Genomic DNA, 16,880 nt, shown 5'->3' on the forward strand with positions numbered 1-16,880 from the left:
ATAATGTACATAAAATGAACACAACTTAAAAGAACTTTTTCTTATACACGATTATTTTTCATGCTTACAAATGATTTGTCTAGACGAAATTCGAACCTACATTGCAGTAAATAATGTATAATGTATTAATAATTGAACGTACATGAAGCTGCTTTCGTACTCTGTTATCATGTGTTCAGTAAAAGAAATGTTAAACAACATCGCAATAAAACAAGAAAAATGTGAAATGTATTAAAAAATTGACAAACAATTCTCATGAAGTTGCTTCCATACACAATTATTTTCCGCTTTGTTAACTCGACGAAATAATAACCAATATTGAAATGAAATAAATATATAATGTATAAAAAATTAGGACAATTTACATGGAGTTATTGTCAAGCACAATAATCTTTTTATGATATTCCATGATTTGTTGAGGAGACGAAGTGTTAAATTATATTGCAATGAACAAGGTGTAATCCGACTTCCAGCTTACTCGGGATGCGTGCAAGATTTCCCCCTCACACCTAAGTTGTAAACATTATATTCCTAACTCTTAACGTTAATTAAATCATGCTAAAATCCGCGGTCAAATACAGCCTTGTTTCACCAACGAAAATGAAAGTAAATACACTATAGTTTACTAGAAATATTTCACCTGCACTGCCTAACATAGACCTTTCCTACTCCCCCCACCGCCCGCACCACCAACAGCAACAACAAAGTAGTTTGTTGGCTTACTCTCCGATTAAGCAAAATTTGCAGAATAATTGTCATGCATGACACGTTCTATTTCATTCCAGGAACCGTGGATTCCTACGAGGTTGAATTTACCGTCAATGGTTCCCAGATCCTCACCTACACGGTAATCGACCGTTTCAAACCGATTGATAATCCTTTCTACCATCATTTTAACGTAGTAAGTAATTGATCCTTATAATACGGTTGCCTGTTAACATCTCAGCTTGATTATATGACATTAAGCAAAACCTTTTCCTCTCTGAAAAAGTGCACTGGAATAGAATGTTAGGTTTGTCATTTGTATTAGTTTATTTTCTTCATTTTATTATTACACGACATAAAAACGACATATGTTCTGAAATGTAAGTTAATATTTAGTTTTCATGACCTAAACTCACAGATGTTGCTGTTAACTCAAACACAAGTTTAGTTTTCATGACATAAATCCACAGATATTGTTGATAACCAAAATACAAGTTTAGTGCTCATATCGAGTTTAGTTTTCATGACATAAACTCACAGATGTTGTTGATACCTCAAACACAACTTTAGTTTTCATGACATAAACTCACAGATGCTGTTGGTAACTAAAACACAAGTTTACATCTCATATCAAGTTTAGTTTTCATGACCTAAACTCAAAGATATTGTTGATAACTAAAACACAAGTTTATATCTCATATCGAGTTTAGTTTTCATGATCTAAACTCAAAGATATTGTTGATAACTAAAACACAAGTTTAGTTCGCATATCCAGTCGAGTTTTCATGACCTGAATTTTCAAATGTTGCTGACAATCTGGAAGGTATTTTCAGATGTTGCTGGCAACCCGGAAGGCATTTTCAGATGTTGCTGGCAACCCAGAAAGCATTTTCAGGTGTTGCTGGCAAACCAGAATGCATTTTCAGACGTTGCTGACAACCCAGAAGGCATTTTCAGATGTTGCTGGCAACCCAGAATGCATTTTCAGATGTTGCTGACCAAACCCCAGAAGGCATTTCCCAGATTGTGCTGGCAACCCCAGAAAAAAATGCATTTTTTCAGATGTTTCCGGCAACCCGGAAGGCATTTTCAGATGTTGCTGACAACCCAGAAGGCATTTCAGAATGTTTGCCTGGCCCAACTTGGAAGGCATTTTTTCAGATGTTGCTGGGACACCCATAACGGCATTTTCAGGAATGTTGCTGGACAACCAGAAGGCTTTTCAGATGTTGCTTGCACCGAAGGCATTTTCAGAAGTTGCTGTCAACCCAGAAGGCATTTTCAGATGTTGCTGGCAACCCAGAATGCATTTTCAGATGTTGCTGGCAAACCAGAATGCATTTTCAGATGTTGCTGACAACCCAGAAGGCATTTTCAGATGTTGCTGGCAACCCAGAATATTTTCAGATGTTGCTGGCAACCCAGAAGGCATTTTCAGATGTTGCCGGCAACCCGGAAGGCATTTTCAGATGTTTGCTGAACAACCAGAAGCATTTTCCCCAGATGTTTTTGCTGGGGCAAAACCCAGAATGCATTTTCAGATGTTGCTGACAACTTGGAAGGCATTTTCAGATGTTGCTGACAACCCGGAGGCATTTTCAGATGTTGCTGACAACCCAGAAGGCATTTTCAGATGTTGCTGGCAACCCAGAATGCATTTTCAGATGTTGCTGTCAACCCAGAATGCATTTTCAGATGTTTTTTGCTGGGCAAACCCAGATGGGGGCCTTTTTTTCAGATGTTGCTGACAACCCAGAATGCATTTTCAGATGTTGCTGACAACCCAGAAGGCATTTTCACATGTTGCTGTCAACCCACAATGCATTTTCAGATGTTGCTGGCAATCCGGAAGGCCTTTTCAGATGTTGCTGATAACCGAGAATGCATTTTCACATGTTGCTGATAACTGAGAATGCATTTTCAGATGTTATATAGATAATTTTCTCGCATCCTCAGGAGGCGCTGTTGAATCTCACCGTGTACGCCGTCAACATCTTCGAGAGAGTTCCTGTTGATATCTTTGTGGAGATACTTGAGCAGGTGAAGATAGCACAGATCGATGACTTCTCAATAGTGACCGGAAAGGTAAGTTGTAAAACGTTCGAGCTGCGAAGGCAGTGCTTAACCAAGTGTCATTTTTTTGTTTACTCGCGATATATTCGTCATTTAGCCTTTAAGGAGGCTGGTAACTGCTAAAGATGCACGATTGTACGTCTCCTTCTAAGGCTAACGATTCCCATATTTGTGTTTTATCCATTTTAAGGACGAACTGAAGACGTTCGGCATCTCCTTCGAAACTCTGGGCGGAGGGGCGTGTCTCGTTGTTGATTGGGGGGACTCGAATCCACTCCTGCTGGACTCCTTCGGGGACGAGTACAACTGCAAGTTGAACTTCTCCTACGCCACTTACTATCCCGGAGTCACGCTGCAGTTGGAAAACACCTTCACTCATACTTACACGTGAGTACAAGACGAAGAGAAAGAAGAAGAAGAAGAAGAAGACTTGTCGTCTCTCCGTTGTTTTGTTTGATTTTGATGGTTTATAAAAGTATTGACACATGTTTAGCAAAATCATTCGTTTCGTAAGAGATTTCTTTTGGACCGACTGTCGATGATTTGTAAATGTATTGACCTATTTTTTGCAAAATCATTCGCTTCGTAAGAGATTTCTTTTGGACCAACTGAAGCATTAATAATAAATTTTGAGTAGATGCCATAAAACATAATTAGATGCCTGTGAACATAACAGAACGTAATTTACAATTTAGAGCTAAGGCCAAGAACTGGGACCTCTTGACAGTATAAAGGTTTGAAAGGCTTAACAGGAGGAAAACCTCAAAGCAGTTGCACTTTGAAATAATTGTTAGAAGAGGATGGAAACGAACTGAAGGGGGTTGCTTTTAGGGAACAAAGAGACGTGGATGTTTGTGGAAAACAATTCCAGGGAAAAAGGACTCAACACTATTTAATTATTTGGCAGACCGATCACATAGAAAGAGCGGCATTTTAATGCACTTTTGGCTGAGCTTCTGAACACTCTGAGCATTCCTCTCGTCTCAGAAGAGTGGCTGAGTAGTGGACCATCATTCATTTTGGCTGCCCTGGCGGTCATGCCATTTATCAAAAAGCGTCTCAGTGGCGTGATCGGTATGGTCTTGGCGTGCCACCTCGGTGGCCGCGAGTTCAATTCTCGGCCATTCCACTGAGGGGTTAGAGATGTGTATTTCTGGTGATAGATTTCACTCTCGACGTGGTTTGGAAGTCACGTAAAGCCGTTGGTCCCGTTGCTGAATAACCACTGGTTCCATGCGACGTAAAAACACCATACAAACAAAACAAACAAACATTTATAAAAAATTTTCGGGGTTTTCCAGATTACAGTTCACTGAATTTAAAACTGGTCGTGATTTAACGTAAGAGGCACTATTCGGTTTGCACGCATTCTTCGTTCTCTCATTTCCACGGCGTCCAATTCGTCAATACAGGTTCCGGTTCAATAAAAGGACTCTTTCCCTTTCTCAACATTCCAGGGCAAATGGAGTTTACAACATCTCAATCATGGCCTACAACCCAGTCAGCACCACGACAGATATGCTGCTGTTCATCGTGAGCGACCTCAAGTGCCGCCCCCCCAAAATCGAGATCTTCGACGGCACCTTGGACTACCTGGCCGCGCCCCGACTCTACAAAGGGGAAGACAATTCCATAGTGGCCGTCTCTACCATAGACTGTGAGGTCACGAGCAAAACCAAGTGAGTGCGACGGTCGTTTTCATAACACTGGGACGGTCTAGTGCAGCGATGCCGTTTTTTCTTCACGACATTGGCTTTTGGCAGTGTTACCATACGCAGCTCTTCTGATTTTTTTTTTACGTTATTTATAATTTAATGGTTAGAATAAGTATTTTCCGATGTAGAATTATTTTCCGTTTCATAAAAAAAAACTACACGTCAGTGACGTCACTAGCTTAGCATAAAGTATTTTTGACAAAGAAAAACAAAGGATTTCAATAAGATTCATTTCTATAAAGAAGCAGGATATGTTTTATAACTTCATTTTCATAATAAGACATAAAAAGGCAAAGTGAAGGATTTTATTCCTCAGTGCCGTGGCCTGTGGTCGGAAAAGCCACAGAGGGTTGCCAGATGTCACCAGAAAGCCACACTAGTAGACGAAATTCCTCAAAATGGCAACCTGATCTAGTGTTCAGAAGTACTGTAGTATCCTGTGAGTTTAAAAGAAAGCTAGACAAAACAATTAGAATACCGCGAATGAACTGTAAAACCTGATGCTCCTAGAGATAAGTGAGCACACGATGCCTCATCTAAGGGTGGACTACTAATAAGTCTTTGAGACATTCTACTCCTTGTAACTTTGCTGAAGGAGTTAGTTTGAAATTCCAGATTAGCTGGTGACAATGAAGGCTGGTCTGAAGCTTCAAATGTAGAATCGGAGGAAATATTATATATTATTTTGATCACTTTGTTAGTGTTAAAAAATACAGTGGCCGTCTAGTGGATAAGATCATTTGACATTCTGGATTCGCTGACAAGAATGAAACCTGGTCCTGGTTTTAAAGCTTCAAATGTCCATCTGGGAATCTCAGATACCACCAAAGTAGTTAGTATTAGGGAAGAAAGATACGAGGATCACTTTTTGATTTACAGTTAAAAAACGTCTTCAAGTTATGCGTCTTTAATGACTTATTTTTTCTTTGGAAGCAAAAGAACTCTGTTGAATTTCATGAAACGTATTTTACTTGCCAAGGAATAAGTTGAATTAGCGACGTGCCTGAAGGGCAGATAAAAATAGATAGGATATCTTAACTATTTACCATTTTCTAATTTGTGAGGTGCATTCGCAGGCATGCGTTCTCTTATGAGCTGATCAACACCTGTCAAGACCGGTGCTTTGAGAGAATGATGATGCTTGCAAACTCACTCCAAAAAGGTCACAATGTCCCTGCTTTTTATTTTTTACATTTCAACTTGTAGTGTTATTGCCAATCACAGTTTAAGTCAGTTGTATTTTTCGGAACGAGTCTGGTTTATTAATTTGCTTAGATTGTATTAACTCTCTTGAGTAGTTTTCATTATGCCCAGTATAAAAACCGCCAATTCGACGTGTTTATTTATGCTGCTCTCTGAGAGAGAGAGAGAGAGAGAGAGAGAGAGAGAGAGAGAGAGAGAGAGAGAGAGAGAGAGAGAGAACCACTACTTTGGTCCCACCTCGGGTTCAAAGTCAGCTGGCTCTGTCCATAAGGAATTTTCAGCTGAAGATTCAAGGGAAAAAAAATGATGAATATTCTCACTGAATAAAGTTCCACCTCAAGTGTTCCACATCCGCAACAGGAAACGCTGGCAGATATTCGCCGTGGACGACCTCTGGGGCTTCATCGTGGAACCTATAGCGACCATGGACGTCGTTCCGACCTGGAATATGTCTGAAGTGGTCATTCCAGCCAATTACCTCAAGTACGGACGATACATGCTCACCTATACACTCACCATGTGGGGTAAGTCTCATTTGGTAATGGGTCATCGTTTCTCCAGGTCATCATTAGCGCTTTATTTACAAATGTGTTTACTTTATTATTCTTAGAATAATCTCAGGAGGTTATATCCCTCTAAAAATGGCTTTTGAGTTTATTATTGATAATTCTTGGTTCGCTCAAATCGTTTTCCTGCGTATTGTTGATTATAATCAATGTATCGTCGACGATTTTATCCTGATTATCAATACCTCTGATTATCATTGACCTCATTATTGTTAATCCCTGGTTATGATTAACATAATTATTATTCTCTGATTATATTTAACCTAATTATCATTAACCCCTGATTATTATCAAATTCATTATTATCAATCTCCGATTGTGATTAGCCAAATTAGTATTAGTCTCTGATTATGATTAAGCTAATTATTATTATTACCTGATTATGGTTAACCTAATTATTATTAATATCATATCATAATTACCTTAATTATTATTAATCGCTGATTATGATTAACCAAATTATTATTAATCTCTGATGATGAATAACCTAATTATTATTAATTCCTGACTATGATTAACCAAATTATTAGTAATCTTTGATTATGGGTAATGAAATTAGTATTAATCACGAATCATGATTAACCAAATCATCATTAATCTTTGATTATGAGTAATGAAATTATTATTAATCTTTGATTATGAGTAACGAAATTATTATCAATCACGGATCATGATTAGCCTAAGTATTATTAATCTCTGATGATGATTAACCTAATTATTATTACTCTCTGATTATGATTAACCAAATTATTATTAATCTCTGATTAAGATGAACCAAATTATTATTAATCTTTGATTATGAGTAACGAAATTATTATTAATCACGGATCATGATTAACCTAAGTATTATTAATTACTGATTACGATTAACCAAATTATTATTAATCACTGATTATGATTAACCTAATTATCAATAATCACTTATTATGATTAACCGAATTATTTATAATCTCTGAAGATGATTAACCTAATTATTATTAATATTTGATTATGATTAACCAAATTATCATCAATCTCTAATTATGATTAACCGAAGTATTATTAATCTTAGATTATGATTAACCAAATTATTAATAATCACGGATTATGATTAATCTAAGTATTATTAAGAACTGATTATGAATAATCTAAGTATTATTAATTAATTATTATGATTAATCTAAGTATTATTAATTACTGATTGTGATTAATCTAATTATTATTAATATCTGATGATGATTATCCTAATTATTCCCTGACTATGATTAACCTAATTATCATTAATCTGAGGTTATCATTTTTCTCTCTTCGATCCCCCCGTCCTGAACTATGTTTGAAAAAATTATATTATTCCCTGATTATGATTAACGAAGTTATTATTAATCTCAGATTATCATTAATCTCCCTGGTCTTATACAGACCCGCCCGTCCTGGACCCGAACTGGCCCTTCCAAAAGCAGATGGACACCTACATCGAGATCATTCCCACGCCCCTGAAGCCCTCCATGTTCGGGGGCGTGCTGAGGATTACAAGGGGCCCCATCCAGGAGGTGCTCTTCGACCCCACCACGAACTCCATCGACCCCGATAACCCGGACGAGAAGGTCAGTCGCCGTCTTCTTTCGCGTTCATTTGTCGAGGTTCGGTTTCTCGAGTCTTCTACTTCTTCTTCTTCTTCTTATTATTATTATTTTTATTATTCAGAAGATGAACCCTATTATTATTATTATTAATTATTATTCAGAAGATGAACCCTCTCTTATTATTATTATTATTATTATTATAATTATTATTATTATTATTATCATTCAGAAGATGAACTCTCTTATTATCATATCAGCATTCAGAAATGAGCCAATTATTATTATTATTATTATTATCATTATTATTATTATTATTATTATTATTATTATTATTGGTTATTATTATTATTATTATTATTATTATTATTAATTATTATTCAGAAGATGAAACCCTCTCTTATTATTATTATTATTATTATTATTATTATTTATTATTATTATTATTATTATTATTATTATTATTATTATCATTCAGAAGATGAACTCTCTTATTATCATATTATTATCATTCAGAAATGAGCCATTATTATTATTATTATTATTATCATTATTATTATTATTATTCAGAAGATGAACCCTCTTATTATTATTATCATTAAGAGGATGAACCATTATCATTATTATTATTCAGAAGATGAACCCTCATTATTACTATTGATATTTTCATCATTATTCAAAGTTCCTCGTTGGACGAGTGGATTTCGCACTCGGCTACCAATCCGGTGGTCCCAAGTTCGATTCTCGGCTCGGCCAACGCGGAACTAGAGGAATTTATTCCTGGTGATAGAAATTCCTTTCTCGATGTGGTTCGGATCCCACAATAAGCTATAGGTCCTGTTGCTAGGTAGCCAATTGGTTCCTAGCCACGTAAAAATATCTAATCCTTCGGGCCAGCCCTAGGAGAGCTGTTAATCAGCTCAGTGGTCTGGTAAAACTTCATCATTATTCTGAAGATGAACCCTCTTATTATTATTATTTAGGTAGAAGACCCTCTTTCAAGGATATTCTGTTGAAGGAGATTACTGCTTCAGTTGCTTTCATTTTATACAAGTTCTTTTCTATTCTTATTACGGCTTTTTCAGTACTATTTTGGTTGGCGAGTAACGCGCCTATTGGATACATATGAAAAATCAATTAAGAAAGTTATATATATTAAAATCTGGAGTACAATATCCGTAGATTAATACAAATCTAAGTGAATATTTTCTGCCGACGTTTCTCCTGGATTCGACCGGATGTTTTCAAGATACCACCAGTCTACTCAAAGCCGCAGCTTTGAGAAGACTGGTGATATCTTCGGTGCTACTCTAATTTTTAGTTGAAGCTCTCGCTGTCGTAACCTAGCAGACCGTCGGAGCTGGACTGTGACGTCGCCGGGCGTGACGTCACTGCGAGACGAAGCCGAGTTTTCATTGGCTGTTGGACGTTGTGTGACGTCACTACGAGACGAAGCCGAGTTTTCATTGGCTGTTGGACGTTGTGTGACGTCACGGCTGGTCGAAATTTCATCTGCTGCCAGGCGGCTGGTATGATCAGCTGTGACCTGGTTGGTTTCTTCTCTCGTTCCGGTATTGCCATCGTTTGGTATATTTCTTCGTACGTTTGTGGGAAGGAAAAGCATTTCTTGGGTGGTGTTCAGAGAAGGCTTTTCCCGATGAATGAGGAGGGCCTCCAACAGGCGGAGACGTCTCTGATCCGTGGCTCTCCCGATTATTCTTGTGTTTTGGATAATTCCGTCGCAGGAGATGGCTTCATTATGGTTCCTAATGGCCCCTTCCTGTGCCCGCCCGCGGATGCCCCTGCGCCTGTATTGGTATGACCACAACACGTCTGTCTAAGAAGATCTCCTGCCATGCACAGAAAGGGGGTATTAGGAACCATACTTCGGCCGTACACAATGAAGCCATCTCCCGCGAGAAGGATAGAAAAGAACTTCTCTAAAATAAATGCAGCTGAATCAGCAATCCCCTTCAACAGAACATATTATTATTGTTACTATTATTATTATCATTCAGAAGATGAACCCTATCATTATTATTATTATTATTATTATTATTATTATTATTATTATTATTATTGTTGTTGTTGTTGTTGTTGTTATTATTCTGAAAATTAACCAACTATTATTATTATTATTATTATTATTATTATTGTTTATTTATTTATTATTATTATTATTATTATTATTATTATTTTATTATTATTATTATTATTATTATTATTATTATTTATTTATTATTATTATTATTATATTATTATTATTATTATTATTATTATTCTTTAAACCTATCACAGTCCTCTAATTCGACTGGGTGCTATTTATAGTGTGAGGTTCCGGGTTGCATCCTGCCTCCTTAGGAGGCCATCACTTTTCGTACTATGTGCGCCGTTTCTAGGATCACACTTTTCTGAATGATATCCTGGAGCTACTTCAGCCTCTAGTTTTTCCAGATTCCTTTGCAGGGATCTTGGGATCGTGCCTAGTGTTCCTATGATTATGGGTACAATTTCCACTGGCATATCCCATATCCTTATTTGCTATTTTCAGGTTCTTGATACTTATCCATTTTTTCCCTTCTTTCCTTCAATTCTGGTGTCCCATGGTTTTGCGACATCAATGAGTGATATTTTCTTCTTGATTTTGTCAATCAACATCGTCTGGTCTATTTGCACGTATCACCCTATCTGTTCTGATACTATAGTAGTAGAGGATCTTTGCCTGATCGTTTTCTATCACGCCTTCAGGTTGGTGCTCGTACCACTTATTATTGCAAGGTAGCTGATGTTTCTTGCACAGGCGCCAGTGGAGGGCTTTTGCCACTGAATCATGCCTCTTTTTGTACTGGTTCTGGGCAAGAGGCCGGACCTTCGCTTGCTATGTGGTTTATGGTTTCATTTTTGTATTGCACTTCCTACATATGGGAGAGAGTTATTTCCATCTATCGTTCTTTGAACATATCTGGTTCTTAGGGCCTGATCTTGTGCCGCTGTTATCATTCCTTCACTTTTCTTCCTGAGCTCTCCCCTTAGTAGCCATTGCCATGTGTCATCAATTCTTTAGTCTGTCTCATGTATTGTCCGTGTATTGGTTTGTTGTGCCAGTCCTCTGCTGTTTGTCATTCTCCTGTCTCTGTATATTTCTGGTCTTCGTCTACTTTTATCAGTCCTTCTTCCCATGCCTCTTCAGCCACTCGTTTTCACTGGTTTTCAGATATTGCCCCAGTGCTCTGTTGTAGATGTTGACGCAGTCCAATATGCTTTGTAGTCTCCTCCTTCCTTCCTTTCGTGTTATGTATAGTCTGTCCGTATTTGCTCTTGGGTGTAGTGCTTTGTGTATTGTCATATGTTTTCCGGTTTTCTGGTCCATGCCTGCGAAGTTCTGCTTTCGTCCATTCCACTATTCCTGCGCAGTATCTGGTCACTGGCACTGCACATGTGTTTATGGCTTTTATCATATTTCCGGCGTTGAGTTTTGACTTGAGTATCGCGTTGAGGTCTCTGCATATATTCTTTCCTGACCGTGTCCTTCATCTCTTGGTGTTTTATATCCCATCCTTCCATTATTCCCAGGTATTTGTATCCCGTCTCATCTATGTGTTTGATGTTGCTTCCATCCGGTAGCTTTATCCCTTCAGTCCTTGTTACTTTGCCCTTTTTGTATTTGACTAAGGCACATTTTTCTATTCCAAACTCCATCCTGATGTCCCCAAATACAATCCTTACAGTCTGGATTAGGGTATCTATTTCCTTGATGCTCTTACCATACAGCTTGATGTCGTCCATGAACATCAGATGGTTAATTCTGTTGCCTCTTTTCTTGAGTTGGTACCCAGCATCCCTCTTCTGCAGTACTTTTGTCATGGGAATCATGGCTACTACGAAGAGTAGTGGGGACAGTGAGTCGCCCTGGAAGATCCCTATCCCCATGATATTACCTCTGCTAGGTATTATTCCAGAGCTTGTAAGTATTGTATTCCAGTTGCGCATTGTATTTTTGAGGAAAAAAAGCTGGATGTTGTTTTCCTCTGCCCCATATATTTTCAGGCATTCTATTAGCCATGTGTGTGGTATCATGTCGAAGGCTTTCTTATAGTCTATCCATGCCATGCTTAGGTGGTTTTCTTCTCTTACTGTTCTTCATTACCAATTTGTTTCTCAAGAGCTGGTCTTTTGTGCCCTACACTTCCTTCTGCAGCTTTTCTGTTCGTGGGAGATGGGGTGTTTTGTATCCTCTAGGTAGTTGTATAGCCTATCACTGATGATACCTGTTAGTAACTTCCACATTATTAGTAGGTAGGTGATAGGCCTGTAGTTACTGGCTATATTTTAACTCCTTACTCTTGTCTTTCTGTACTAAGGATGTTCTTCCTGTGGTCATCCTTTTTGGGGCCATTTGGGGCCATGGTGATTTGTGATAGAATGCTGGAGTTGTTCTGCTATTCGTGGGTGCAGAGCCTTGAAGTTTTTGAGCCAGTATCCATGGACTTCATCGGGACCTGTGGCTATCCAGATTGGCATTTTCTTTAGTTGGTGTTTGACTGTGTCTGTCGTGATCACAGTGAATCTATGTTTTTATGTTTTATTCTCCCTGTTTCTTCTTCCTTACTTCCTGGAGCCATGTTGCATGTTTGTTGTGATACTGGTTTCCTCCATATGTTTTCCCAGAGTCTCTTACTTGGTTGGGCTCCAGGAATTTCGGTGGTTGTTGTCTTCCCCTCTTAGTTGGGGCTGATATAATTCTTTTTCTGGTTTGGTTACGTATAGTTTGTTCTGTTGGTATCCCTTATTCCTGTTCAGGTACCGTTGGATCTTATGTGCTTTGGCCTTAAGCCTCGGTTTTACATCTTTTATTATTATTATTATTATTATTATTATTATTATTATTATTATTATTATTATTATTATTATTATTATTATTATTATTATTATTATTATTATTATTCAGAAGATGCAGCCAGCTTATATGGAACAAACCCACCAAAGGGGCCACTGACTTAAAATTCTGACTTTCAAAGAATATTAAGGTGTTCATTCGATAGGAGTAATAAATGAATAAAGAAATAGATAAAAATGCAAAAGGAGAACAGTATTAGGGTAGTAATGCATTGCAATCTTCGTTTGAACTTCTGAAGAAGAAGTTCCAATTGAGGAATAAAGGACCTCTGGAATTGAGGAGAAGTTCGGCATTGAAATACGACTTATGAAAGAGTGACAAACAAGGGACCATCGACGTCGATGGTCAAAGTGATAACTGGGGATTGGCCAAGTCTGGCCACCTTCCCATTTCTTGAGAGAGGGCCACAGGACTCGAGTTTTAAGTAGGATGCTGTGTAAATACTTACAAGTCTACTACAGTAATCTTGTGGGTTTCTTTCCCACATCTGTAACTGCTAATCATCATACTATAATGGGCGTAATGTCTGTTTGTCTGTCTCTGTCTGTCATTCAATCACGGCCAAACGGCTGGTCAGATGGGCATGAAACTTGGCAGGGTTATGGTGGGGACCCCTAAGATGGTTTGTAATGGGATTTCAGCCAACCTACCCCCCTCCTTTGTAGGGGGTGGGGGTGAGAAGGGATTCCCGGAAACGGAGCTGTTTCTGGCCATGAAACGAGGCTGGCTATTCCCGTAGACTTAGTTACTTTTCGATTTTTCATACATAATTTCTGTACAACTTCCCCGGAGAAAGTCGCGAATATTTCAGCTCGGACACAATAGAAGATGAAAAATTATCATCAATATCTGCAATATTTTTGAATAACTTAAATCCATCGGGACTGCCAGTGCACAAAATAACATTGAAGAAGTACTGCCCGGTAATGTTGCTTCGAATTTCGATCCTGCCAATGGACATAATAAAAAGGAAACTGACAAGCTCCTACTTTTTACGCTTTTTGGAAGACAAAGGATCATAAGAGCATTTATCAGTAGCCATAATGCACTGACATACAAGTTGCGTCTTTGCAGGAACATAATGAAAAGAAAAATACTTTATTATTCGTATCACCGTGCAAAGTAATTGGCGAAGAAACGAATCAATCAAGATCCCTGTTCCCTTAAATGAAAGTCACCGACAAGAGAGAGAGAGAGAGAGAGAGAGAGAGAGAGAGAGAGAGAGAGAGAGAGAGAGCGAGCCATTTAACGACATTAATACACTACAATTTTATAATTTTATCTTGTTATCAAGAATGAGAGAGAGAAAGAGAGAGGAGATAATTTGTGATTTGAGAGCTAAGTAATCCGATAATCCCATCACCGTCTTCGTTACTTGACTTACATTGAGAGAGAGAGAGAGAGAGAGAGAGAATCATTAAAAGAGGGTAAACAATAATGAATACGAACTTCTTTACGTTCATTGATCGTCCCTTCACTTACTTTAAGAGAGAGAGAGAGAGAGAGAGAGAGAGAGAGAGAATATCATTAAAAGAGGGGAAACAACAATGAATAAGAATTTCTCTGTGTTCAGTGATCGTCTCTTGAATTACATTACGAGAGAGAGAGAGAGAGAGAGAGAGAGAGAGAGAGAGAGAGAGAGAGAGAGACTATTTGGGTAATCGCCCTTATTTTAATATTGCTGAACAAATAGTACATATAAATTTTTCACTTCTGCACCCGTATTTTATCACCCATCGTAGATGGGTAAGTTTGCTAGTGTTAGGAAACGGAAAGCTGCCACCACGATCCACTCTATCTAAAAGAGACAATTGTCTGGCAGAAGTAGCCTTAAAAAACTGCAATTTAATCCACTCTATCTAAAATAGACAGTTGTCTGGCAGAGGTAGCCTTAAAAACTGCAATTTAATCCACTCTATCTAAAAGAGACAAATGTCTGGCAGAAGTAGCCTTAAAAACTGTATTTCAAAAAAAAGTAAATCTTACCAATAAGTTTGATACTAAATGAAACATTCTCTCAAGCTTCACCTTATTTCTATTTGCCAGGGCTTTACTGTCAGCTGGAAATGCAGAGAGCTGACTGAAGCTTGGCCTGCGGTGGACACAAAGCCCAATCCCATATGGCCGAAAGGAACGTCGGGTACCGGGTGCTTTGGATATGGGCCAGGTAAGATGGAGAACATTTTTTTTCGGTAGGTTATGGTTAGAAATAACAACAAATTGTTCGAGTATCGAAGTATGCACTAAAGATCCAACAAGAAAGCGTATCAACAGTGAAATCAGCAGTTCAGAAAGTCGTCATACAAAAAAGATAAATTTACAATGCAAAAATAATAAGTTTGTGTGTGAAACGTTTAGTTCTTAACGTTTTGTTTCCAAATAAGGCAATGAAAGGAAACAACTTTTGAATAGGATTGGGTCTGTGATGATAACTGTCGATCAAATCCGTTTGAGGCCATAATTTTTTAGCTAATTTCTTTCCTAGAAGCCCAGGATCACTTCATCTGAAAGACCTTGAAAGCATGTTTGAAATAAACTAATCTTCCGACCTTTGGGTGATGGGTAGAAAACTTGCAAAAGAATTCAGTCACTTCATGAAACCACGGTGGGTCTCTTGATTATTATGTCAAGGCTTTCATTTTGTTCATTTTTTATTTTAGGAGTTATGGATGTCATAGGGAGACTTAAAAGTTAGATGCAAAGTGTGTCATAGGCCTATGCATCAAGTTCCTCTCCGTGTGTTTCGTTCTCTATAGTCAAGATGAGAGATGAAGTGACTGTATGGATAAATAAAAGGATAATTTTCTACTTCGTTCTCAGGGGAAGGTCTTTTAAAATGGATGACTTCCACGACGCGTATGTTTCGTCTGCGCTTGATCAGTCAGATGTATTTCACATAAGACAGGCCCTTATCACTCCATTCAACTCGCCCCCACCCTCATCTTTCAGGGTTGCTGGATCACACCGATGGGTCCCTAACTGTCTTGGGTGGGGACTTCATAGGTGTGGACAAGATCTATGAAATAATAGCCACTATCAAGAAAGACACGAGAACTGCGTCGGCTACGGGACAAGTTCACGTTGTGTCCTACAACCCTCCCATTTTGGAAGTCAGGTAAGCGCTGGATTTAGCGGAGGTCTTAAAGTAATGCTTGTTTACGAATCTAGAAATCAGGACATTTTTTTCATATCTCTGTTGCTACGGATTTCATACTTCTGGAAGCTTTGAAAAATGACATCTCAAGCCGGTAGGCAAGACTGCAATGATACGTGTGGAAGCGCAAATGCAGTCATTGCTTTAAGGCTAGGGGTGTTTCATTGCTAAAACTCTTCAAGATTTCGTCGGTTTAGCCACTTTCCAATGCATTTGGTAATGCATTGACTTCGCAATCTTCGAGACTAGAGTTCGCTCCCTGGCAAGGGGCGAATAGTGAGACTGGCTACCAGATCGTCACTGCCGCCAGCAATGTCATGGTGTGCAATTGAGCTGTCAAATTTCCGAGATGTATACTAGCATTACACAAACCCAGTTTATTTTACCATGCCCCTAGGTTAGGTTAGGTTAGGTTAGCTTAAAGAAGTATTCATTCAGTAATTTAGGTGTGGGAAACCCAATGAGATTATTTTCAAGAAGGTTCTATTGTTAGTTTTTAAGATATGGCTTCCTGCTTCTTTCAGGGAAGGTCCCGTTACTCTGTTACAGTTCGGGAATATGCACCTGGCTGACGTCCACCTGAGAGGAAATAGCATTTGGGACGTCTGAAACTACCAGACTTTTAACTTTTTAACTAAAATACTTGCTGGAGATTTTGTACCCTTCCAATACAACTCCAGCTTTGTCACACAATTTTTTAGGTGCTATAATAGCCAGTCTTTGCTTTCAGGTGTTTAGCAGAGGCCCTGTGTAAGCCAGATGGCGACGGAGTTTACGTCAACCCTTCCCTTAAAATGGGAGTCCTAGCAGAATGCATTGATTTTTGTGTTGAGCCGTACAACTATTTATGGACTGTCATGCACCAGGATGAAAGTCAGATTGTGCCAGCGGCAGGGCAGGAGATAGTAGGTGAGTTATGAATTTGTTTTATTATGGCAAACCAGTTGATATTTTTATTACTTCTTACTTTTTCACTTTTCCCATTCTTTTTTACATTATATGGGTAAA

At 38.3% G+C, this 16,880-nt stretch overlaps 1 protein-coding gene across 1 annotated transcript in view; it reads left to right on the top strand.

The window, feature by feature from the left end:
• The window catches only part of LOC135215142 (uncharacterized), a 98,866-nt gene that overhangs the window by 20,024 nt on the left and 61,962 nt on the right, over positions 1–16,880 (top strand). The window contains exons 16-24 of the mRNA XM_064249584.1: positions 786–901; positions 2,662–2,790; positions 2,969–3,165; positions 4,236–4,457; positions 6,057–6,220; positions 7,661–7,845; positions 14,765–14,885; positions 15,668–15,833; positions 16,603–16,781. Of these exons, the coding sequence (XP_064105654.1) occupies positions 786–901; positions 2,662–2,790; positions 2,969–3,165; positions 4,236–4,457; positions 6,057–6,220; positions 7,661–7,845; positions 14,765–14,885; positions 15,668–15,833; positions 16,603–16,781 (1,479 nt within the window). The remainder of the gene's footprint in view (positions 1–785; positions 902–2,661; positions 2,791–2,968; positions 3,166–4,235; positions 4,458–6,056; positions 6,221–7,660; positions 7,846–14,764; positions 14,886–15,667; positions 15,834–16,602; positions 16,782–16,880) is intronic.

Source organism: Macrobrachium nipponense, chromosome 5, assembly GCF_015104395.2.
Source record: "Macrobrachium nipponense isolate FS-2020 chromosome 5, ASM1510439v2, whole genome shotgun sequence".
Taxonomy (NCBI): Eukaryota; Metazoa; Arthropoda; class Malacostraca; order Decapoda; family Palaemonidae; genus Macrobrachium; species Macrobrachium nipponense.